Source organism: Zootoca vivipara, chromosome 9 (genome assembly GCF_965207765.1).
Source record: "Zootoca vivipara chromosome 9, rZooViv2.hap1.1, whole genome shotgun sequence".
Classification (NCBI taxonomy): domain Eukaryota; kingdom Metazoa; phylum Chordata; class Lepidosauria; order Squamata; family Lacertidae; genus Zootoca; species Zootoca vivipara.
In genome coordinates, this window is record NC_142592.1 from 64,077,399 (window position 1) to 64,102,699 (window position 25,301).

General features: G+C 46.5%; 1 protein-coding gene across 7 annotated transcripts in view; it reads left to right on the forward strand.

The window, feature by feature from the left end:
• Window positions 1-25,301, forward strand: part of PRKCQ (protein kinase C theta) — a 55,482-nt gene that overhangs the window by 15,679 nt on the left and 14,502 nt on the right. For 4 of the 7 annotated variants that reach the window (XM_035128182.3, XM_035128183.3, XM_088652573.1 and 1 more), the window contains exons 2-11: window positions 349-474; window positions 7,114-7,313; window positions 10,053-10,113; window positions 11,864-12,026; window positions 13,637-13,668; window positions 16,842-16,927; window positions 18,110-18,239; window positions 21,022-21,131; window positions 22,558-22,678; window positions 24,359-24,519. In XM_035128182.3, coding sequence (XP_034984073.3) covers window positions 357-474; window positions 7,114-7,313; window positions 10,053-10,113; window positions 11,864-12,026; window positions 13,637-13,668; window positions 16,842-16,927; window positions 18,110-18,239; window positions 21,022-21,131; window positions 22,558-22,678; window positions 24,359-24,519 — 1,182 coding nt within the window. In that variant the 5' untranslated portion in view covers window positions 349-356. Of the gene's footprint in view, window positions 1-348; window positions 475-3,777; window positions 3,869-7,113; window positions 7,314-10,052; window positions 10,114-11,863; window positions 12,027-13,636; window positions 13,669-16,841; window positions 16,928-18,109; window positions 18,240-21,021; window positions 21,132-22,557; window positions 22,679-24,358; window positions 24,520-25,301 lie in introns of all 7 variants that reach the window. The other 3 variants (XM_088652569.1, XM_088652570.1, XM_088652571.1) reach the window with 2 other exon arrangements.

The window sequence follows — 25,301 nt, forward strand, 5'->3', positions numbered from 1 at the left end:
GCCACCCCTCCTCCTCCAGCATCCAATATCCAATTTCAAGCCCTCCTGCAGCTGGCTGCTGCTTTTCACCCAGCAAAGTCAATCAGATGTCATTCCCGACCATTGCGCCTTGGTGACCACAGCAGCCTCCGGCGATGCAGAGGAGCCGACAGCATAGCATAGCCGCTCCATGTGCCAGGGAAACTTCTGCTAACTCAGCTGGTTGTGGGACGGAGAGGGGAAACGCTGTCCGGAATGGATAAGCGACTTCTCTGTTAAATTCCCAGGCTTGCCACAGACGATAAAGCTAAAACAGCCAAGGCAGTTGTGAGAGCCTCTCCAATAACGTCTGCTTTCTTCTCCTCGCAGAGGCCGACATGTCTCCTTTTCTCCGTATTGGATTGTCCAACTACGACAGTGGTCCCTATCTGCCTTCCCAGGGAGATGTGATCGATCCCTATTGCGCCGTGATAGTCAAGGAAGCAGTGGAGTCGGGTAAGTGCTTTATTCTTACTTTTGAGCATGCCTGCACTTAACAACAACAACAACAACAACAATTTTATTATTTATATGCCTCCCATCTGACTGGGTTGCCCCAGCCACTCTGGGAGGCTTCCAGCAAAATATTAAAAACACAGTGAAATGTCAAACGTTAAAAAACATTCCCTGTACTGTACAGGGCTCCCTTCAGATGTCTTCTAAAAGTCAGATAGTTGTTTATTTCCTTGACATCTGATGGGAGGGTGTTCCACAGGGCGGGCGCCACTACCGAGAAGGCTCTCTGCCTGGTTCTCTGTAACTTCACTTCTCACAGTGAGGGAACCACCAGAAGACCTTCAAATCTGGACCTCAGTGTCCAGGCTGAACAATGGCCAATGGCCAGGGCCGGCCAACCTGTAAGGGGAGGTGCCAAAATGTTGTGGGCCAGCCCTACTGGGCGAGATGCAGTCTATCCAGTGTGAGTTTCAAATCACACATTGACATTGATTGATTGATTGATTGATTGATGGTTGATTGATAACATTTGTATACCCTGCTCTCCAGCCTAAAAGCATTCCAGGGCGGCTTACATATAGTCAAAACAAGACAGCCCCTACTTGCAGGTGTACAATCTAGAGAAGCATGACATACAAGGGGAAAGGAACAAGGAGGGCAGAGGAAAACCAAAACTCAGGCACCAATTTCTAAACAATGGCCGACTGGCACAGTTCAGCTGATAGAGTGAGTTCTGCTTCCCAGCTCTCCCACTGCTGGAATGGCTGTCCCAGAGGAGGGAGGGAGGCCTGATGCAGTCTGTATTTTATATGCTTTTGTCTGTCATGGTTTTATTTTCAAACCAAGATTCATATAGAATCATAGAATTCTAAGTTGGAAGGGACCACGCGGGTCCTCTAGTCCAACTCCCTGCAATGCAGAGGAGTTGTTGTTGTTGTTGTTGTTGTTGAAAATGCCCGATGTGGGACTCGAACCCACATCTCATGCTCTGCCGACTGAACTAGCCTAGCTGTTGTTATATTCCTGTTAATTGTTATGTTGCCTGTTCATTCATTCATTCATTCGTTCAATTTATATCCTGCTCTTCCTCCCAAAGGAGTCCAGGAATGGCAAACGCAGCAATGATTATTTTCAAATATTCTAACAACAGTTTTACAAAATTGTCCCAGAGTTGTCACAATCTGAGAGATGCCAGGAGCAGTGTCTTTCAGCTGTCAAACTGGAATGATTTTAGATTCCTCCTCAAAGTCAATAATAAGGAAGACAGGTGTGCCTCACCAGGGAGGGAGTTCCACAAATGGGGAGCCACCACAGAAAAGGCCCTGTTGCAAGTTGGTGACAACTGGGCAGCCTGCAGTTGGGTCAGAGAAAGAGCAGATAGAGACTACTTCATCCTTTCCCTCCTGTTCATTTCCCAGCTCAAAAATTGCCCTCCATCAGCTGCTTATTTTACCCACAGGGAGAAAGATTCAATTGTCACATCTTTCCCCCAAAGTTTTCTACATATCTGGGTATTATTTCTTTTCTTCCCTTCTTCTTTTTGTCTTATTTTACTCTGTACCCTTGTAATTATGTATGTATATTGCAGTAAAAGGAAGGGATTAAGCATGGGAACATAGGAAATTGTCTTTATCCTATCGAGCTCAGTATTGTCTGCACTGACTGGCAGCAGCTCTCCTGGATTTCAGACAGGGAGTCATTGCCAGCCCTACCTAGGGCTTGAACCTGCAGCCTTCTGCATGCCAAGCAGATGTTCTGCCACTTAGCTATGACACTGGCCCTAATTTTCTCTAGCCAGCCTTCCTCTATCCCACCCAACTTGCAGCCTTCCCAAGTGAATTTTGACTTTCTTTACAAAAAAAAGCAGAAGAAATAATTTGTATTTTAAAGTGCCTAGTTTGGGCTAGTTTATTCTCCCTGTTTTTAGCATGCAGCGGTATTTGAGTGCCATGCGATTTTAAGGAACGATTTATGACTTGGCCATTCCAGAACAATATGAATGGAAAACATCAGGAATCTACCTTATTCTGTTCGGCACTCCAGTCTCAGAACTGTGTAAAATAGGCCTTTATTCAAAACAGTAGCGCTAGGCAAAGAAAAGTACCTTTTAAAAGAAAAGGAAAAGGGTGCTATTGTAGTCCTTTTAAAAATACCACGCAAAGAATGATCTTGAGGTCCAAGAGTGCTGGCAAGCTAAAAATAATCCCTCTTAATGCAGAAAAGCATTTAGTCTTACACAGAAAGGTCAGGGAACTTAATACACACAGAAACACACACACATCCCATAATGTCTTGTTGGGGAAAGAGCCAGAAAACTAAGAAACTTTATACAATCATGTTGCTTTGATGGAGAAGCTGACATTGCTAAAACGAACACCCTCAAAAGAAGTTGCTCCTTCTCTGCCAATATTATCGCCCGTTAATTAAATGCACTGCGCTCCACATAAGTCTCAAGGCAATTAATAGGATCTTATGAGATGTCTGGGAAATCCAGAGAGATTTTTCTGCCTAGCCGACATTGGCTCAGCAGGTAAGACACAGCCACGGAATGTTGAGGAAAGTCCTCGGACCTGGGATAATTCATCAGTTCATAACATCGGTTCTCCCCATGGATACTGTCTCAGTCTCTATGTCCATCATCTGAGGCCCTTCTTCATGTGGCTCCTCCACGTTAGGTCCAGAGGGTAGCAACGTGAGAACGGGGCCTTTTCTGCAGTGGCTCCCAGTTTGTGGGATGCTCTTCCTCTTCAAACGGGTCTTTGGCTGATTAATATTCTATCTACAGCCTTTAGAATGTGCCTTGCTGTTTTGTTTTAATTATTTACTTGTTTTCACCCTGTGTTTTATTCTGTCTTGTTTTCACCCTGTGTTTTATTCGACTTATTTCAGCTCTGAAATCTTATGATGGTACTGTATATACATCTAATTAATTAATAATAATGCGGGTCAAGCAAAAGTGTGAATGAGCCCCTACATGATCTGATCAATAATAATGATAATAATAATAACCGCTCCCCACTTCAAATGGGGGGCGCTTTTTGCGTAGTTGTGTGCAGCCCCCTGACCTTACCAGATCCCCAGTCAGACTGGCTTCGCCTCCCCAAGCTGGATACCTGAAGGTTCCTGCCTAATCTCAGACAGTTAGCCAATCCCAGCTGGGGAGGTGTTGCCAGGGGAGTTGACCAGGTAGGGTTAGGACCGCCCTGCACACACAATAGAGGGTGGAACTTACCTGGGAGACCTTATTCGGCTCCAGAGCTTCTCCCACCCTGCCCTCCCTCAGTTTACGCCTTCCTTTTGCAGGTTAACCTCTTCTTTACAGGTATGCAGGTGCTGCTACGGTCATTGATGGTTGCTGTTGAAGGACCAGGAAGGAATTTCCCTGCATTGGCAGGTATTGCCTTCCCCGTAGCAAACACCACAACTTTGGCAGTTTCAGGCCTCGGGTGGAATCCTTTAGTCCAGGGGTGCCCTGCCCAAACATCGCACTTTCTTGGGCTCCTTGATCACTGCAGATGGTGACAGCAGTCACGAAATTAAAAGACGCCTGCTTCTTGGGAGAAAAGCAATGACAAACCTAGACAGCATCTTAAAAAGCAGAGACATCACCTTGCCGACAAAGATCCGTATAGTTAAAGCTATGGTTTTCCCAGTAGTGATGTATGGAAGTGAGAGCTGGACCATAAAGAAGGCTGATCGCCGAAGAATTGATGCTTTTGAATTATGGTGCTGGAGGAGACTCTTGAGAGTCCCATGGACTGCTAGAAGATCAAACCTATCCATTCTTAAGGAAATCAGCCCTGAGTGCTCCCTGGAAGGACAGATCGTGAAGCTGAGGCTCCAATACTTTGGCCACGTCCTGAGAAGAGAAGACTCCCTGGAAAAGACCCTGATGTTGGGAAAGATGGAGGGCACTAGGAGAAGGGGACAACAGAGGACGAGATGGTTGGACAGTGTTCTCGAAGCTACGAACATGAGTTTGACCAAACTGCGGGAGGCAGTGCAAGACAGGAGTGCCTGGCCTGCTATGGTCCATGGGGTCACAAAGAGTCGGACACGACTAAACGACTAAACAACATTTTTTCGAAGAGGGCCAGATTTGATGAAGTGAACATGCGTGAGGGCCGACCAAAGTTTTTAGGATTGAGGTTGTTGAGCTGATTTTACCCCAAAGTTGTTGAGCTTTTTTAGGACTTAGGTTTTTTGGGGGCATTTTAGCCCGGGAAATACACTGCCACAGAGGCCGGATTAAACCGACCAGTAGGCCGGATTAGGCCCTCAAAACGGACTTTGGACATGCCTGCTTTAGTCTATCTTCCCTAAAGCGGGTGGCACTGTGGGTTAGACCACAGAGCCTAGGGCTTGCCGATCAGAAGGTCGGCGGTTCGAGCTCCCGTTGCTCAGTCCCAGCTCCTGGCAGTTTGAAAGCACGTCAAAGTGCAAGTAGAGAAATAGGTACCGCTACAGTGGGAAGGTAAACGGCATTTCCGTGCGCTGCTCTGGTTCGCCAGAAGCGGCTTTGTCATGCTGGCCACATGACCCGGAAGCTGTATGCCGGCTCCCTTGGCCAATAAAGCGAGATGAGCGCCGCAACCCCAGACTTGTCCGCGACTGCACCTAATGGTCAGGGGTCCCTTTACCCTTTACCTTTACCCTAAATGGGGGGCATGAAGTGGTGACCCACGTTCCCCCCTACGGCAGCAATCCCAGGGTTCCCTGTTAAAGGGGTTGTGTTGAGGGGAGTCACTGGCCATATGCCATTAGGTTGTCAGAGCTCACCCCTGCGTTGCAGCGAAATTGGGGGGGGGGGCTCTCTGCTTGAACAGACGTTTTCCAGAGCCAGCCCAATCCTCACACAGTTTGGATAACCCTGATACTCCCCAGATCCCCGGCCGGGGACTGGGAAGAATAAAGGCCCAATGCCTAAGCCAAGGTCTCCCTACATCTGAAAGTTTAATAAAGTTGTGGCCAGTAGTTTTAATCCCATAACACGTTGTCATGAGTCATTATTCCTCCCGGGGTTTGCCTGGGGTCGGGGGGGGGGGGTCTCCGCCTGGCCAAGTAATAAACAATAATACTTGTTTGTTTGTTTGATTGTTTGTTTATTATTTATACCCCCACCGATCTGACTGGGTTTCCCCAGCCACTCTGGGTGGCTCCCGACATAATAATAATAATAATAATAATAATAATAATAATAATAATACATTAAAAACTTCCCTAGACAGGGCTGCCTTCAGGTGTCTTCTAAAAGTCAGATCGTTGTTTAACAAAGCAAGCCTTCCATCTTCCTCAATGTTACATGCATTTATGAGCTGCGTTGGAGCATGTGGCTATATTACAAATTCAGGGAGTGGGACTGAACTTTAACTGCCTTCTGTTCTTTTATTCGAACCTGCTGTCCACAAAGCAGCTCGCCCTGAAACAGGAGCCCGCAGGTGAGTAGGGCTCATAGCTGCCAAGTTATCCCTTTTTTAAGGGATTTTCCCTTATGCTGAATAGGCTTCCTCGCGAGAAAAGGGAAAACTTGGCAGCTATGGTAGGGCTGCTGTTGCCACTTCAGAAGAAAGGCTTTTGAGTGCTGATGAATCCCGCAGAGGATAAACTCGCTGCCCTTTCAAAACTCATTTTGACCAAACAAGCCACCTGGATACCTGCGGCCTTCGGCCACCTGCCTGCCTTGGTGACATTTGCTTTTTGGAAGGCTCTGGTGTGTCTTTGAACTCTGCAGAATGAAGAGTTCTAGTTAGAGGAGGTGGGGGACCCTGCTCTTCAAAGCCAAGCCTCAGCCATCCCTCCTTTGGTCACTTCCAGGATGGATTGCTGCAATGCACTCTACATGGGGCTGCCTTTGAAGACTGTATGGAAGCTCCAATTAGTTTGGAAAGCAGCTGCTAAACTGCTAATAGGAGACCCAGAAGGTGGGATCATTTCGCACCTGTTTGGAAAGAATGCATTGGTTTCTTGTACATTTCCAGGCTCAAAGTGCTGGTGCTTCCCTTTGAAACCCGGTTTGGCATATGACCCAAATATTATTGATTGATTGATTGATTGATTGATTGCACGGCCATTTAAATGTGAGCATTCATAATTTAAATGCACAATAGAACATTCCCACTAAAACACGCACAGGGAATGCTGTTCAGCCCACTGGTCACATTCCCTTCTGGGTTGGTGAGTCTTCTTCTTCTTCTTCTTTGGCGATACCTCGTAGCCGAGTGTCTTCCAAAAACACAGTTTTAACAGTGAGTCTGTAAGTGACTGTCGGGGCCAATTCTGGGTCCACACGTCCTTCCACAGTGGCGACATAGGTTTCTGGGCAGGAGTTGATCACGGTGAGGGTTTGCCAAATGTGCCTTCCTCTTAGCTCGTTTCTCCCTTTCGTCCTGAGTTCGAGCGTCTTCAAAGCCCTTGACACCTTTTGGTAAAGGCTATTCTCCAACTGGAGCGCTTGCAGGCCAGTGTTTCCCAGTTGTCGGTCTTTATACTACATTTTAAAAAAGATTTGCCTTGAGAGAGTCTTTGAACCTCTTTTGTTGACTACCAGCATTATGCTTCCCATTTTTAAGTAGCAGCAGAGGGGGAAAATAATTACTCTGGATGAGATGCAACTATTCAAATAATTCCTTTTGACCCTAGAGAACGGCCAATCCTACGTTCAGAAGAAGCCCACCATGTACCCACCTTGGAACAGCACTTTCGATGCTCACATCCACAGGGGGCGCGTAATGCACATCGTTGTGAAGGACAAGAGCGCAGAGATGGTTGCAGAAACGACGGTGGAACTCAATTTGGTTGCAGACAAGTGCAAAAGGAAGAACGGGAAATCAGAAATTTGGGTAAGCACCAGAGCCGTTGGTCACTTGATAGTTCCCTACCTGCCCAAGGTGCTGGCTTTGATCTTTGAAGGCCTTCACAGCTTAAGGCTAGAGGTGGAGGAGGAATCTGCAGAATTCTGATTCCAAAATAGATCCGCCTGATTCAATCTGGGCAGATTATGATCTGGGTCTGCAGTAGGCATCTAAGGAGGCGTTGTTTTCCATTCCTCGCTGTCCTTTTTTCACTCAGCGCTGTTGTCTGCTGTGGTGGAATTATGCAATTTACGTAATTACATAGATTATGTTGCCGTTGTGTTATCCCGCTCCATGCACTCGGGTGCAACGTAAACACTGCAAATGAGGGGAGGAGCAATCAAATGCACGTTGTTTGCAGACTGAAAGCAGCAACAACAGTGGACAAATAAACATGGGTGAATGAATAGCATGAATAAATGGTAACAAATGCACACAAGATTGAGAAGTTGGCAAAGCAGAAAATGCTGGATTTTGGAGGTAGGAATCAGGGACATAGGAAAGTGCTTTGTACTGAGTCAGGGCAACAGTCCATCAAGCTCTCTATTGTCTACACCAGTGGTTCCCAACAGGTGGTCCCAGGGGTCCGCGAGCTATGCCAGAGGGGTCCGCAAGATGCTATTAGAATAAAAAATATATTAAATATATTTCATATGATAACAGATTTTTTGTTTTGGCCGCTTCCTGCATGAGCAGAGTCTAGCGCAAAACTAGAATTAGATAGAGGCAGTAGTTCTGCTGTATGCCGTTAGGTGGCGCTTTACAAACACTACTGTTTTGCAAAGAGGCAGCGCGCGCATTCTACTAACGCTCACCTCCCCAAGATGCTTTGCGCGCGTCGGCTTCATTTGTGCGCTACTGCGCAGGTACCCTGTCTTCTCCATTCCCCTCCCTCCTCCCTGGCGCGCGCTGCCTCTTTGCGAAACAGTAGTGTTTGTAAACAAAGCGTTGTTTTTCACATAAGCTACAGTTTGCATAGTTAAAAATGGACCGTTGGTTAAAAAGTGGTTCATTTCATTAAGAACTGAAAATTAAAACTAACTGTATACTGATGGAGTACTCTGTTGTAACTGTAAAAAATGTATAAATATAAAATATAAAAAGACTCTTAATTTGGCTCTCACTCTTTAATTTTAGGATTAGGAATTAATGGGGGTCCTTGTCACAATAGCGGCTCAATGAGGGGTCCTCGATAAAATTTTGTTGGGAACCCCTGGTCTACACTGACCGTTCTCTGGGTTTTCAGGCAGAATACATTCCAATTCCTATGTTGGGCAAAAGATTCCTGCATTGCAGGGGGTTGGACTAGATGACCCTCCGGGTGCCTTCCAACTTTTCCATGATTCCATACCTGGAGAGGTGCTCTACCACTGAGCTACGGCCCTTCAGCTAATTAATGGAGACTCTTTTCCTTAAAAAGCCATCTGCGGTCAATGAGTGATGCCTGTTCCTGCAGAATTGAAACACTTGGTTTCAATAAACTGAGCTGTCAATTTGCTCAGTCTGAAGGACAGTGCAATAGACTTTGCTTAGATTTTAAAAAAAATCCCCTTTGGGCAGGAAGAATAATTGGTAGTAATAAAACTGACTTTGAGCTTGAATTCGTTCATGCCTCGCCAGGGAATTTTCTCCAAAGATGTAATCGAAAGCTTAATGAAGAAATGTAGTGAACCATATAGATCATGATGCAACTGTCCTGGAAGCTTTTGAAATGCACTTGTGTAAAACATGATTGCTGGGGATGTAGTACGTTTCTGAGGATCAGTGACGTATTGAGCTTCTTACCTTTGTGATCACCAGGCTGAATGACAAATGCAGGAGAAGGTGCTGAATGCCTAGATCTGAATTGCACGGTGCAATTCTGTTGCAGAGTTGGGGCAGGATCAGAAAAGCGGCAGCCCAAATGGTCACCTCTTTAGATGGCTTTAAAAGAGGTTTAGCTGAATTTGTGGGCCATCGACGGCTATTAGCCACGATGGCAATGCTCTGCCTCCACTGTGGAAGGCAGCAATGCTTCTGAATGCCAGTTGCTGAAAACGGCAGGACAGGAGCAGTGGCGTAGCGTGGGTTGCCAGTGCCCGGGGCTGCGTGGAGGGAAGGAAACGGATGGAGTACACATGCACATTCAACTGCCTAACTGCGTCATCCAGGACACTGCAGCCACAGAGATGAGATGAGAAGAGTCGTTTCATTGTCCAGAGAGATCACTTCATGGTTCGCATGGAAAAGGCATTTTCAGTGGAGCCCAGTGACGGAGGCAGCACTGGGTGTTTGAAATTTTGTGCCCCCTAACAATTTTGGGCCTGGGGCAACCACCCTTTTGCCCACTCCCACACAACACCACTGCATAAGAGAGTGCTCTTGTGCTCGGATCCTGCTTGCTGGTTTCCCATATGCATCTGTCTGGCCACTGTGAGAACAGGATGCTGGACTAGATGTGCCATTGGCCTGATCCAGCAAAGTTCTTGTATTTTCATCCAGGAGGACAAGCAAAGGATTATTTCTGTTAACTAATATCTAGTGTTCTCAACCTCCCTTCACAATAAATAAATAAATACTTTAATACATTTTTTTTTTACTGTGGATCACAAGATTATTGCGAGATCTTTCCATTATAACTTTTCATGCGATGGTTATTCCATGGCTGTTTTGTCACTCACTCTTCCTTTTTAAACAAAAAACAAAAACTATTTTTAATTTGCCTTCCTTTATTTTTATTTTTTTTAGCTAGAACTGAAGCCACAAGGCAGAATGTTAATGAATGCAAGATACTTCCTGGAAACGACTGGCAAGTGATGGTCATATTATTGCTACTACATTTTCAATCATTTTCACTGCGGATTTCCCCACCCCAAAAGCTCAGGTTGGGACATGGTAATTTCAAAATGTATAAAATCCCAAGGCAGAGCAATAAATACTTTTACATAAAGAAACACAGCAGAGCCTCAAAAAATTGAAATTCTTAAACTGCTCAGGGACCAGTTTAATGGCTGGTGCAATTTTAATTGGCTTTTATAGCAACATATTGGGATTTGTGACACCCAAAGGACTGATTCACACATGTGTGAGCATCATTTGCTGTCTTTCATCACTCAGGACGAACCCTGGGCCACTTCTGGACTCATTGTTTTCGGATGGAATTCAGTCACATCCTGGTGAATTTCAGTTTGTGCAATTGAAGTTGGTTTCCTGCATTTGTGTAACAACCCAGGGGCGTCACAATAGGGGGGCGGGAGGCCCCCGGGCTCCAGTCAGTGGGGGGCAGCACGGCGCCCCCTCGCCACTCCGCCTCCGCCTGAGTAGGAAGAAGACAAAGCACGCTCTCCGGCACCCAGGACGGCGCAGCCTGTATGGACTGCGTATGTGCGGCATCCTGTATGGCTGCTGCTTGCACTGCGCACACCCTCGGCCGCTCTACAGCTGGGGGGAGGCAACCCTTCCAGAGTGGCACCCGGGACGGGCGACCCTCCCTCCACCCCCCCTTCCTACGCCCCTGTACAGTGGTACCTCTAGTTACGAACTTAATTCGTTCCGGAGGTCCGTTCTTAACCTGAAACGGTTCTTAACTAGAGGCGTGCTTTCGCTAATGGGGCCTCTTGCTGCCGCTGCGCCCCCGGCACACGATTTCCGTTCTCATCCTGGGGCAAAGTTCTCAACTCGAGGTAACTCTTCCAGGTTAGCGGAGTTTGTAACCTGAAGCGTTTGTAACTCGAGGTACCACGGTAAATTGCAAGCTCAGCTGGTCCACTCCAGATTTGGATCTTGGCTTGTGGGTAGGAGCAGCCTTGTCTTTTTGATACAGTCCCAAATTGGAGTCACACACACCACGCCCCTGCAATTTACATTTGCGCAGAAAGGTCCTATTTTCCTCCCAATTCAAAGAGTGGGTGTAAAGAGCTTTAGCTTCGTAGCAGAACACCTTTTTTTTGGTTCAGTCCCCAATTCTGTCATCATTTCCTGCTTGTAGATCTGGTTGGCTACTGTTAGAACAGTGTGCTGGACCAAATAAGCAATTGCCCTGATCCAGGTGGGCTATTCCTATGCTCTGAGTCAGAAGAAGGTTCTTTCGTTTGGGGTAGGGGTCTTTACAGGAGATGCCCGACATTTGATGAGAGCCAAAAGTACAACCATGTTACCGGTACTTCTGCTGGAGGGTACCACTTCAGGCTGGGAGAGGGGGGTTGCGACCTTGTGTCAGTCCTCCCTGCACATCAAAATCTAGCAGATCAAGGACAAATGTAGGTGAGAACCCTGCTCCCTGACCTGCTAGTTTTCCAAAGACTAGAGGCAAGCATTCAGGCATATGACACCCCCACTCCCCCAGGCAGTCCACAAATATATGCACCAACCACTCACTTCTCTTGGTTGTGTGACTAAGCTCTCTGAGTTGTTTTAGGAAGTGTGCCCTGCTGTTTATTTATTTTTAAAGCTGACGGCTTTTCAAGCTGATTTAAATATATGTTATTTTAGCTTACAGGCAGACCGCAGGAATTCGTCATCAGAATAACCAAACTTCTCTCTCTCTTTCTCTCACCCAGATGATCCAGAGTTTATTGACTGTGAAAAGGAAGGGTTTTTCTCTCTGCACCAACGCAGAGGAGCCATCAAGCAAGCCAAGATCCACAATGTCAAGTGTCACGAGTTCACTGCTACTTTCTTCCCCCAGCCCACGTTCTGTTCCGTTTGCCACGAGTTCGTCTGGTATGACACATGGCTTCCCCTCCCTTCCTTGATCTATCCCCCATGGCAGTCTTCCCCCAACCTGATGCCCACCAGAGGTTATTGGGACTACTGCGACGAACCCCCTCGCCGACGTTGCCAATAGATTATGAGACGAAAGGGTACAGGGGTAAAGCAATCCCCACTCAATTCCTTACGCCTTAAAATAAACCCCTCAATTCTGGGCTTCTCAGTAAAGAGAGTCTAATTCCAGCTTTCGTGGCCTGATCTCACAAACACTCAGGGCTATTTGAATGAACAACCTCTTGCCTACAGAACAGGGACTCCTGCAACTCAGATCCCCACTATATCAGTCTGCCATATCACCCTGGCAAACTTGTGGCACTCTAGGTTTTCACCATACAGTACTGCCCTTCCTGTGTTACTCTAGGACACAAACTATCCCCTTTTCCTTAGGTAAGTTTTGCCCTTTTCTGAGTCTCCACCTCTGTGAGTTTTAACACACTGCTGGAATAACCAAGACGATACTCTTTGGCACAAAAAGAAGATGAATTTTATTTACTTGAGAACATAGGTTTTTCTTTTCTTAACGATGTATAAGTTTACAAGCTTAGTTACAGTTATACATTAACTATGTCCGACTTTAACTTCAAGTTACCCTAAGCCTAACCTAAACCACCACTATCCTGGCCCCACAACCTTCTTCTTCCCTCTTCCCTCTTTTTTATTAAAAAAAAACTTGCATTTTCTAAATAGAAAGCCATACTTTAATGTCCTTGAACGTATTGCTATCATGCTAATTGTGGCTTCAGTTTTCTCCAGTCCTTATTCAGCTGACACCGCTTAATTAAGGTAGCCCAAGCTGCCTACGCTTTGGACAAACAGAATGGCCCCCATACTTCCCAATGATTTGACAGATTTGACCACTATTGGAAGGCAGATACAGAAAGATTCCTCGTGGCGAGGGGGTCTGCCCATGTAAGAGCGGTCAAATGGGAACTGTGGGCCACATTCTATTCCATTGGAGATTTTATACAGATCTCAGAGCCTCTCTCGTACCAAGGAGGATGGAGGAAATATTATTTAAATGATCTCTTGTCCAACCAGAATCCACATGTCACTAGAAAAGTAGCTAGATTTTATGCAATAGCCGTAAGTCAAAGAAAGCAGGAGATTACACAGCTGCACAAGCAGTTATAAATCATTGCAGCAATAAAAAAATGAATAAAATATTCTTTTATTTCTTAAATGGAGTTCTTAAGTTTATTTAATTAGTATATTGATTGCTAAATTCCACTCTGATCGTTTTTAGCGTTTTTGTAAAGAACTGTGCAGAAATTCTGGTTTTAGTATGCTGGCTGTTTGGCCATAATAATAAACATTCATTCATTCACTTGAGTGAGGAGCCTAACTTTTCTGGGCCCAGATCCCAACACACAACATTTATTTTGTTTTAAAGTCATTCTTCTCAAACATTTATGATGAACGTTATACCTGCTGTATTATTGCATTTTAATATTTTGCTGGAAGCCGCCCAGAGTGGCTGGGGAAACCCAACCCAATGGGTGGGGTATAAATTATTATTATTATTATTAACGCCAAATTAATGCCATCCCTCCTCTCTCTTTCAGGGGTCTTAACAAGCAAGGTTACCAGTGCAGACGTAAGAAACTTTTAGCATATTACGTTATTTACAACTGCCGAAATAGAAACTGCAGTGTTTCTTGCACACTGATCTTAAGAAAACTGAGAATGCTTTAAAAAGAAAAGAAAACCGAGAATTGTTTTAAAAAACCTATCTCCTTGACCCTTGCCCATCCTAGCTAATTAAAGCGAGCCAGGAAGGGCTGGGCGATAGGCTCTGCGGGGTGGTAAATGCTTCCCTCTATGAGGGAGTATTCCCAGACCCGCTGAAAGAGGCGGTCATTAAACCGCTTCTTAAAAAACCATCTTTAGATGCAGCCAATATGGCCAACTATCGCCCAGTCTCAAATCTACCATTCTTGAGCAAGGTGATTGAGCGAGTGGTTGCTGAACAACTCCAAGCACGCCTGGAGGATGCGGACCATTTGGATCCCTTCCAATCGGGAATCAGGCCTCATCATGGGACTGAAACTGTCTTGGTTGCGCTGGTTGATGATCTCCGGCGGGCTAGGGACAAAGGTGAGAGCTGTTTCCTGGTTCTGCTGGATCTCTCAGCGGCCTTTGATACAATCAACCATAACATCCTTCTGGACCGTCTAGAGGGGTTGGGAGCTGGGGGCACTGTTATACAGTGGTTCCGCTCCTTCCTCCTGGGCCATGTTCAGAAAGTGGTGGTGGGGGATGAGTGTTCAGAGCCCTGGGCTCTCACTTGTGGGGTGCCTCAGGGTTCCATCCTCTCCTCCATGCTTTTTAACATCTATATGAAGCCACTGGGAGAGACCATCAGGGGGTTTGGGCTGGGTGTTCATCAGTATGCAGATGACACCCAACTCTATCTCTCTTTTAAATCAGAACCAGTGAAGGCAGTGAATGTCTTGTGTGAGTGTCTGGAGGTGGTTGGAGGATGGGTGGCGGCTAACAGATTGAGGTTGAATCCTGACAAGACAGAAGTACTGTTTTGGGGGGACAGGGGTCAGGTGGGTGTGGGGGACTCCCTGGTCCTGAATGGGATAACTGTGCCCTTGAAGGACCAGGTGCGCAGCCTGGGAGTCATTTTGGACTCACAGCTGTCCATGGAGGCACAGGTTAATTCTGTGTCCGGGGCAGCTGTCTACCAGCTCCATCTGGTACGCAGGTTGAGACCCTACCTGCCTGCAGACTGTCTCACCAGAGTGGTGCATGCTCTAGTTATCTCCCGCTTGGACTACTGCAATGCACTCTACGTGGGGCTACCTTTGAAGGTGACCCGGAAACTGCAATTAATTCAGAATGCGGCAGCTAGACTGGTGACTGGGAGTGGCCGCCGAGATCACATAACACCGGTCCTAAAAGACCTACATTGGCTCCCAGTACGTTTCCGAGCACAATTCAAAGTGTTGGTGTTGACCTTTAAAGCCCTAAATGTCCTCGGTCCAGTATACCTGAAGGAGCATCTCCACCCCCATTGTTCAGCCCGGACACCGAGATCCAGCGCCGAGCGCCTTCTGGCGGTTCCCTCACTGCGAGAAGCAAAGCTACAGGGAACCAGGCAGAGGGCCTTCTCGGTAGTGGTGCCCTCCCTGTGGAACACCCTCCCATCGGAGGTCAAGGAGATAATCAACTACCTGACATTTAGAAAACACCTAAAGGCAGCCCTGTTTAGGGAAGTTTTTAATCTGTGATATTTTAATGTATTTTGGTATTTGTTGGAAGCCACCCAGATTGGCGGGGAAAACCCAGCCGGATGGGCGGGGTATAATAAATAATAATAATAATAATAGTATTAATAATAAAAATAGCAAGCCAGCCGTGGAAACAAAGCACATGTGTAAATGTGACCTACAAGAGCCATGATACCTCTCACAGACTACAGTAGGAATTAATGACAACATTCTCTATTGGTCTACTCTGAAGTAAGGCCCATTGAGATCAGTGGGACTTATGCCCAGGTCAGAAGGCAGAGGGCTACAGCTGAAAAGTGCCTGATTTCTGGCTGGATTGTGGGTCAACACACTCCCATTTAAACTCTTTGAGAAGCGGTGGTCCCCCCCCCCCCACCGTGACATTAGCCGCAGTCCAAACGTATTACGAAATTCTGCATTTCAATACGTTTCCCCATGAACCAGCTTCAATCGGAATTGAGTCAAATAACAGCCTGGGCATGCTTTAAGCCTCACAGCCTGTGTTTTGTTATATGCAATCCTAAAAGACAGTGGGGGAGCAGGGAGAAGCTGCATGCAGGTATATTCGTTCCCTGCAGCAGATTCTAGTTGAGTCTCCAAGTCTTGGGGCATGACCTGAAATTTTAGGGATTTCACCTTTTCCTTAGAGTCTCCAGGAAAAGTGCAAAATCGCCATGTGAGAAGCCAAAATCAGTACATTTCCAGGCAAGATTCAAAGTGTTGGTACTGACCTTTAGATCCTTAAACAGCCTCAGCCCAGTATACCTGAAGGAGCATCTTCACCCCCATCGTTCAGCCCGGACACTGAGGTCCAGCGCCGAGGGCCTTCTGGTGGTTCCCTCCCTGCGAGATGTGAGGTTACAGGGAACCAGGCAGAGGGCCTTCTCAGTAGTGGCGCCCACCCTGTGGAACGCCCTCTCGTCAGATGCCAAGGAAATAAACAATTGACTTTTAGAAGATTCCTGAAGGCAGCCCTGTATTGGGAAGTTTTTAATGTTTGATGTTTTATCGTATTTTAAATATTCTGTTGGGAGCCAGAGTGGCTGGAGAAACCCAGCCAGATGGGTGGGGTAGAAATAATATATTATTATTATTATTATTATTATTATTATTATTATTATTATTTCTTCTAATGTCCAATACTGTATTTGCAATATTGCTATATTGCTCTTACTGCTTGTGGCTGGCTTTAAAATGGAACTAAACAAACCCGTGAAGGATTAGGCTATAACCATGATCTACCTCTGCTGTGACAGGAGGAACTATACCTCTGAATACCAGTTTCTGGGAATCACAAGTGAGAAGAGTAGCTCTCGCACTCAGTTCCTGATTTCAGGTTCCCCGTGGACACCTGGTTGACCCCGTGAGAGCAGGATGCTAGACTAGGTGGGCCATTGGCCTGTTCAGCAGCACTCTTCCTAGACCTGCAATGCATAGTATTTTCTAATGTCCAGGGTGCATTGTGGGAATTCTCTTACTTCTTGTGGCCTTTCAGCAATGCTTTATAACATGGTTTGTTTTCCCTTCCCAGAATGCAATGCTGCCATTCACAAGAAGTGCATTGACAAAGTAATAGCAAAGTGTACGGGATCAGCCATCAATAGCAGAGAAACTATGGTATGTATCTGAATGAAGTTCCTTTTTTTGTGAATCAGCTGAAGGTGGCATGTATCTGAATGAAACTTTTTGTGAATTAGTTGAGGGCAGTGTGTATATGAATGGAGGGTATTTTTTTTGTGAATCAGTTGAGGATGGTTAAAACACACCGGTTGCCAAGAGTTTCCAAACATCTTTCCTCATTAAAAAAAGGATTAAAGTGGAGAAAATTGTGGACCTCGAGGTCACAAGGGTTGTGAGGTAGAGACGTGCAGATAGGTTTGCTGCCCTCTGCCAATCTCTCTTCTTCACAACAACCTTGTAAGGTAGGATAGAGTGACACAATGAGACTACACAGTCACACGAGATGGCATCCACAGGGCATCCACAGGGAATTTAAAATTTAAGCAAATCTCGTATGCATGGTGCAGGTTTCCCCAAAAAAAGCTCAACAACTCTGCAGGTGTCTGTCAGGAATTTTACTTTTTGAACCCTACACAAGGGAAAGGAATGGTTGCAGATTTTTTGCTGCTTGGGGCAGATTAGAACATGGGGTCCCCTGTTGCAGTCCAAGTGCATCGTCCCTAAGGCCAACAAACTTACTTTGGCAACAGAGACAGAAAATCCCACCAGCACCTCTTGCCCTCCCGGCAACACTAAGAAATGCAATGCTAATAACTCAATTTGCTATACTTTTATGACATCCAAAAAAATCGACCGCCTGATGCTCTTGCCTCAGTCTGCCTAACGATAGGGCCGGCACTGGTGCTACGGCTGAATGGGGTTTGAACTCACCTATCCTGACCTGTTGGCTCACATGACGCCATTGCCTCCGTGAGTTGCCTTGGGCAAGAGATCATCCTTCCGGATAAAATATTGGTATACAGCAGAGAGAGGGAACCTCCAGGTGTTGCTGGAGTCCAACCACATCTGCAGGTCCACAGCTTTCTCATCCCTGGTCTATTGTGAAAGTAGGGGACAGCTTTTTGATTACGGTCACTGCAGAATCCATCACATTGTTTATCATTCCTTGTTTGATTCATTTGCATTTGGACCATTTAGATTTGCAAAAGGGGAGCTCCTTGAAGGCTTGAACCCTTTCAGTTTTGTATGTTTTTGCAACACCAGAAGCAGGCCACGTGCGTCTTCTGACCCCGTCCTCTCTCTCCCCCCCTCTCTCTCCCCCCCCTCTCTCTTTTGCAGTTCCACAAAGAGAGATTTAAGATTGACATGCCCCACCGATTTAAGGTCTACAATTACAAAAGCCCAACGTTCTGCGATCACTGCGGCACTCTGCTCTGGGGTCTGGCGCGGCAGGGTTTGAAATGTGATGGTAAGTCCAGGGACTCGGCCAAAGAGCTGCAAATATAAAGTTTTAAGTGCGTTTTAGGTGCATTATTCAAATGTGACACTAGATGGCGATGGTGAGCTGATGGCAAATTGAATGTTTTTTCAAAACTTTTTTTTAAAAGTATTTTCACAGCATTTTTAATATGTGTCTAGATTCCACCCTGGGTGTACTGACTGATGCTCTTAGGGCCAAATTAGACGTGGCGGCAAATGCGTCTTTGCATCCAACAGGGAATTAAGAAGTGACAAGATAGACGTTTATAAAAAAAAAAAAAAGTATGCATGGCATGGAGGAAATGGAGAGAGAACCGTTTTTCTCACTAGACCTCATGGGCATCCAATGAAGCTGACGGTTGAAAGATTCAGGGGAGATAAAAGAAAGCACTTCTTCACGCAGCGTATAAACCAGTGATGGGCAGCCTTTTGAGCTTGGTGTGTCAAAATTCGCCAAAAAACCGAGCATAACTCGGGTGGTGTGTCACTTCGAGAGAGAAAACCATAATTTCGCGATATTTATAGTTTAAATAACAAAAATGTATAATTGTAATAGATAACTGTATCTAATAAACCAAAAACTAATGATTTAACCAAACCAAACCAAAAACCCCTTATTTATCACAAAGTGCCCAGAATTGTTGAGCTTTTGGGGGGGGAGCTGCTGACCAAAGTTTTGGAGGTTTTTTTGGGGGGTGCAAAAGTTGCTTTGCTTTTGGGGGGGATGCTCCAAAGCTGCTGCGCTTTTGGGGGGGGGAAGAGAACAGAAATAAATGACAAATAATACCTTCGCTGGAACTAACACGCAGCACCGACATACTGCCAAAGCGCCCCAAAACCCCAGCATAGAACGGGTTAAAAAATGAACGCTGTTACACCCAATCGTCGTCTGCCAAAGCGCCAGAAAAAACAGCACAGAAAGGGTTAAAAAACCAACCTCTGGCTACCAGCAGCAACAACAACAACAAAAGGATCCAGGTTTTAACAGCAGAGACAACGGGTTTTAACAGGAGACAAGCTGTAGCAGAGGAGGAGCGGGAGAACAAATTGGGGGGGGGAGACAACAACAGCGTGAATGGGCCGATGGGGCGCGTGCCACAGACCGCGGAAGGTGGTGCTGACCCTCAGGAAGCAGTGCAGAGCCTTGAGGATGCTGAGATGTTAAGGTTCCCAGAGGGAAGGTTTGGAGGGTCAGACCAGAGCGCTCAGGAGGGGGAGGTGCCAGAGGGGACAGCACCGGCACCCCAGCTGGGCAGTTCTGGTAGGGAGGGTTCTCCACCAGCCCCATCACCCCAACAGTGGAGGAGGGGAAAGAGGCGCAAAGAGAGGAGGAGATTCAGGACACCAAGGGTGTTCTGTTGGCGGAAGATACGAAGGGTGGTGCTTCCGGATTCTGATTCGGAATAGAGCAGTCATGCATTTTGATCCTCTGCATTGTACATATGTATATAATAAAACTCTGTAAAAAACCAGCTACGGAGTTTGGAGCGCTTTACTCGCGAGGAAGCAATCAGCACCATTGCAGTTACTAGCCGCAATAGCTATGTTCTGTCTCCACAGCTGGAGGCAGCGATGCTTCTGAATCCCATTTGCTGGAAACAGTGGGATGAGAAAGGTCTCTTGTGCTCATGGCTTTGCCACCAGCATTTGGTTGGCCACTGTGAGAACAGGATGCTGGACTTGATCTTATGTTCTTATTTAAAAACGAACAAACTACATATGGCATCAGGGTTTTTTTTCCGGGAGGGGGGAAAAGACAATTATTGGCATCACAGCAACTGCAGGGGGAGAAATTTGCCTTTTCATTGACCTTCTGCAGCCTTCAGAAAAAACTCAAGTATTTCATTGGGGGGGGGAAATCCCCCGCTGGCAGCAATAAGGGATTCAATCAGGCTGCTGGCAGAAGTGAATCTGCAACCTGATTGGCCTACAGGTGCAGCCCTGAAGTAGCCAATCACGCAAGGCCCATTGTGTAAATAATGTACTGTATATAAGCAGACATTATGGGAAAAGAGCCATTCTTCCCTTCTTCTCCTTTTGCTACTACGAGCTGAATAAAGAGCATGAAATTCACTCTCGACTCTGAGTATATTTCACTCATAGTCCTTTCCAACTCTACAATTCTAAGATTCCAGGACAAATTTTCCACCCCTGTTTGTAACCGAAGGGAAAACAGCAGAGGGAGATAGGAATCATTCTTCTGATGGTACAGTTCTCAGTGGGGAGGGACCAGAGTTGAGCCTGCTTTCCTGGTTGCCACCTCTCAGCTGAAAGACCTACAGAGAACGTTAGGAAAAGGCTGGGAGCAGGAGCAGGCCATAGATAACCATAGTTATCATAAACCGTAGTTTAACTGTGTGCTGGATGAAAACGAAAGAGCTTTTTGACAGTGGAACGGTCTCCCTCGGGAGGTGGCGGACTCTCCTTCCTTGCAGGTTTTTAAGCAGAGGTTGGATTGCCATCTGTCCAGGGATGCTTGAGTTGAGATTGCTGCATTGCAGTGGGTTGGACTAGATGACCCTTGGGGTCTCTTCCAACTTTATGATTTCATGATTCTGCATACCAGTTGGTGGTAACCGCAGGAGAGGATGGTGCTCTTGTGCTTGGGTCCTCCTCGGTTTCCCGCCGGGTGGCCACTGCAAGAACAGGAGGGCTGGACTCACTGCACAATTGGCCTGATCCAGCAGGCTCTTCTAATGTTCTTAACCTGTGGACTGGATTCTCTTAACGATGCCTGAACCTCACCTGCTAACTCCATGCCTTCCTTGCAGCCTGTGCCATGAACGTCCACCACAAGTGCCAAGCCAAAGTGGCAAACCTCTGCGGCATCAACCAGAAGCTCATGGCGGAGGCACTGCAACTGATTGAGAGCCGGCAACAGGTGGGCAAGCAGCCTCGTTCTTTGGCTCCTCTGGGGCAAAAAGCACAGAAGGCTGGGGGCTTATGTATATTTCTTTGTACTTGCCACCTCTACAAAAGAGGAAGTCCCATTCTCCCTGTGGATTTATTTAGTTGGTTTGAAGTATTAGATGAAATGGGGGCTGGATTCCTCCCTTGCCCCTGTGGTCCAACTTTAGCAGGTGTGTGGGGCTGCCCCACCTGCCCGTCATCTGACACCAACCTCATTATGACATCGGGTGACAACTTCAAAGTGGGCCCCTTTGCTGTGGGTGCCAATCAGCTCATTGGTGCCAGGAGAAACCCCTACCTTCAAAAGGGCTTTGCTTCCGGTGACAATCAGCTGACGGTTGGTGACAACAAGCCATGTGAAGTCAATTTGCAAGCGATTCAAAGAAATGATTTGGAGATTGCTGGTAGCACCGATCAGGTGACAAAGACGTTCGTTAACTAGGGTGCTCTCAGTGGTCCTGCTACCAGGTTTTCCCCAAGTTTCTGGTTGCCACAATGGAGACTCTGCCCTACCTTCACCATCAGAGGCAGCGATGCTTCTGTCTACCAGCTGCTGGAAGCCACAAGAGTGGCTGTTGTGCTTGGATTCTGCTCAATGGTTTCCCAAGGGCATCTGATTGGCTACTGTGAGAACAGGATGCTGGACTAGATGGGCCATTGACCTGATCCTGCAGGCTATTATTATTATTATTATTATTATTATTATTATTAATCATCATCATCATCATTCCTTATTCGACCGTCAGTCAGAAAAGATACATTTCTCAGTACAAAGTTAAAACATCTAAGACATCTAAAAACTAAAATTAAACATGGGCAGCACCAATAAAGGCTATACAGATAAACCCGCATCAATGAAGTTGATTTTACTGTTACGACGCTTGAGAGCTAGGAAGAGAAATTTGGCCACCAAGAAAGCTGTTTTCCCAGTGGGATTATTCAACAAATGTACAGCCTGGCTTTCTCTGGATAGACAGCTAAGCTGAGATAGGCATGGGGCTATGAGACAGTGTCTTGAATCTACATAGAAAGGGCAACTCAGGAGGATACGTTCGGTGGACTCTACCTCACCCAAGGCACAATGGCAAGTTCTCTGATCGTATTATTATTTTACAGCTGGCGCCTTTAAAAGCTCAGGTCATCTTTCCCTCCTTGGGCAAAAACTCATCTTCTCCCCGCGGCCAGCCCAACTATTTGACAAGTTGCTAGTTGCTGAGAAGTGTGTTTGTGTGTGTGTGTGACCTACATTCTGGTTGTAGGGTGTCATCTATGGATAAACTCCATCAATTTTTTTTTTAGTTTCCAATCTTCTGCCCCATACTAGATCCCACACTTGCACAATGCCCAACAAGCATGCTACATGATTCATTCCTTTACTCGTTTTTACCGTGAGGCAGGCTAGAAGCTTGCGGGAGTCAGAGAAGATCTTGAGAGAAGGACCTGTGGAAATAGTCTTCCCTGACAAAGACCCGACGCCCGCTGCTCCTCCCGTGCCAGCGCCTCCAGCAGGGAAAAAAGGTGCTGTATTTTATCATTTGAGTTGTTGTTGTTTAGTCGTGTTCGATTCTTTGTGACCCCATGGACCAGAGCACACCAGGCATTCCTGTCTTCCACTGCCTCCCGCAGTTTGGTCAAACTCATGTTGGTAGCTTCGAGAACACTGTCCAACCATCTCTTCCTCCGTCATCCCCTTCTCCTTGTGCCCTCCATCTTTCCCAACACCAGGGTCTTTTCCAGGGAGTCTTCTCTTCTCATGAGGTGGCCAAAGTATGGATCAATGCCTTGTCGTGACGAAGGGGCTTGAATAACTCAGAGAAGCTATGAGCTATGCCATGCAGGGCCACCCAAGATGGACAGGTCATAGTGGAGAGTTTTGACTAAACGTGATCCACCTGGAGAAGGAACTGGCAAGCCACTCCAGTACCCCTGCCAAGAAAATTCCATGGACAAAGACAATAGGCATCATTTGAGTAGCCACCTTATTTAGCAGCCTCCTTGGTCTATATATATGCTTCTGGCTTTAGACATTTACCTCCCAAATATTGAGAAAGGACATAAAACAGGTACCTATGCAAAACAAGGCCTGCAGTCAATGGAAAGGATGACTTCAGAAGGGGATGGATTCTCCCTCACTGGAGACTTGAAGCAAAGGTTGGATGGCCATCAACCAAGGATTCTTTAACTGATAGTCCCTGTATTTCAGGGGTAGGACTAGATGACCCCAGCACAGAGTTACTTGGGAATAAGCTCCACTGAAAACAATGAATCACCCTTAAATTAATGTTGTTATTTATGTGGGGCTACCTTTGAAGGTGACCCGGAAACTACAACTAACCCAGAATGCGGCAGCTAGACTGGTGACTGGGAGCAGCCGCCGAGACCACATAACACCGGTCCTGAAAGACCTACATTGGCTCCCAGTACGTTTCCGAGCACAATTCAAAGTGTTAGTGTTGACCTTTAAAGCCCTAAACGGCCTCGGTCCAGTATACCTGAAGAAGCGTCTCCACCCCCATTGTTCTGCCCAGACACTGAGGTCCAGCGCTGAGGGTCTTCTGGCGGTTCCCTTGCTACGAGAAGCCAAGTTACAGGGAACCAGGCAGAGGGCCTTCTTGGTAGTGGCACCCACCCTGTGGAATGCCCTCCCACCAGAGGTCAAAGAGAACAACAATTACCAGACCTTTAGAAGGCATCTCAAGGCAGCCCTGTTTAGGGAAGCTTTTAATGTTTGATTTCTGTATTTTAATGTTTTGTTGGAAGCCGCCCAGAGTGGCTGGGGGAACCCGGCCAGATGGGCGGGGTATAAATAATAAATTATTATTATTATTATTATTATTATTATTATTATTATTATTATTATGTTCCACCTTTCCTCCAAGGTGTTCAAGATGGCGGACACAGTTTTTCCCCTCCCCCTTTTACCTTCACAACAACCCTGTGAAGTGGGTTAGGCTAAGGGACAGTCACCATACCACAGCCACCCAAGGCCGGGTCCCAGAAACAAAGCAAGGAGTTTCAGGTGGCTTACACCAGCTAGCCAAGCTGCATCTTATCCCAGATTACACTTTGCCAACCAAATTGGGTCATTGGGTGGGGAGAGAGGTGCAATGGGGTGCGTTCCCCCCAAGCAGCTAAGTCTCGTCAGTGCACTAGGGAGCTCTGTCGGTTAACGAACTGCACTGGGATCTATTATTGCAGAGCCTCAGGGAGTTTCCTGGGAATCCCCCGCAGAAGACGTCACGTGTCCGGATTCTTCAGTGGAACTGGAACCAAGGAAAGACCTCCCTGCTGAGCTGCCGAAGTTTACCATAGATGATTTTGTTTTGCACAAAATGTTGGGGAAAGGAAGCTTTGGCAAGGTAAGGAATAAAAGAGAGAGCAGGAAATACTGTTGGTGTTTTTTATTTACAAAAACAAAGCCCTGCCTGCTTGAATTAAATACAAAATAGCACGTGCAATTTGTGGATTACTGTACAGTAGAACAGAAAACCATAGAATCGTAGAGTTGGAAGAGACCACAAGGGCCATCCAGTCCAACCCCCTGCCAAGCAGGAAACACCATCAAAGCATTTTTGACATATGCCTGTCAAGCCTCTGCTTAAAGACCTCCAAAGAAGGAGACTCCACCACACTCCTTGGTAGCAAATTCCACTGCCGAACAGCTCTTACTGTCAGGAAGTTCTTTCTAATGTTTAGGTGGAATCTTCTTTCTTGTAGTTTGAATCCATTGCTCCGTGTCCGCTTCTCTGGAGCAGCAGAAAACAACCTTTCTCCCTCCTCTATATGACATCCTTTTATATATTTGAACATGACTATCATATCACCCCTTACCAGGGTTGTATTAACCATTAAACGGGAGCAGGGAACCTCGACCCACACACTTCTCGCTCTTGAGACTCTTCCTAGGTCATACTGCCTCCCCAAGCCACACCCCTTCTTCCCAGGCCTCAAGACTAGAGTCTGCCCCCCCTTAAGTGTTTTTTTGTGTCCCTGAACTGGGATAATGCCTCTTGCTTGCCTGGGAGGAAGTGTGTGTGTGTGTGTGTACATGTGTGCACAGAAATCTCTAGCTTTTGCATAGCTTGCATGTAACTTACTGTACCACAATACTGTAAAACTCACACCTGTTGCTCCACCCACT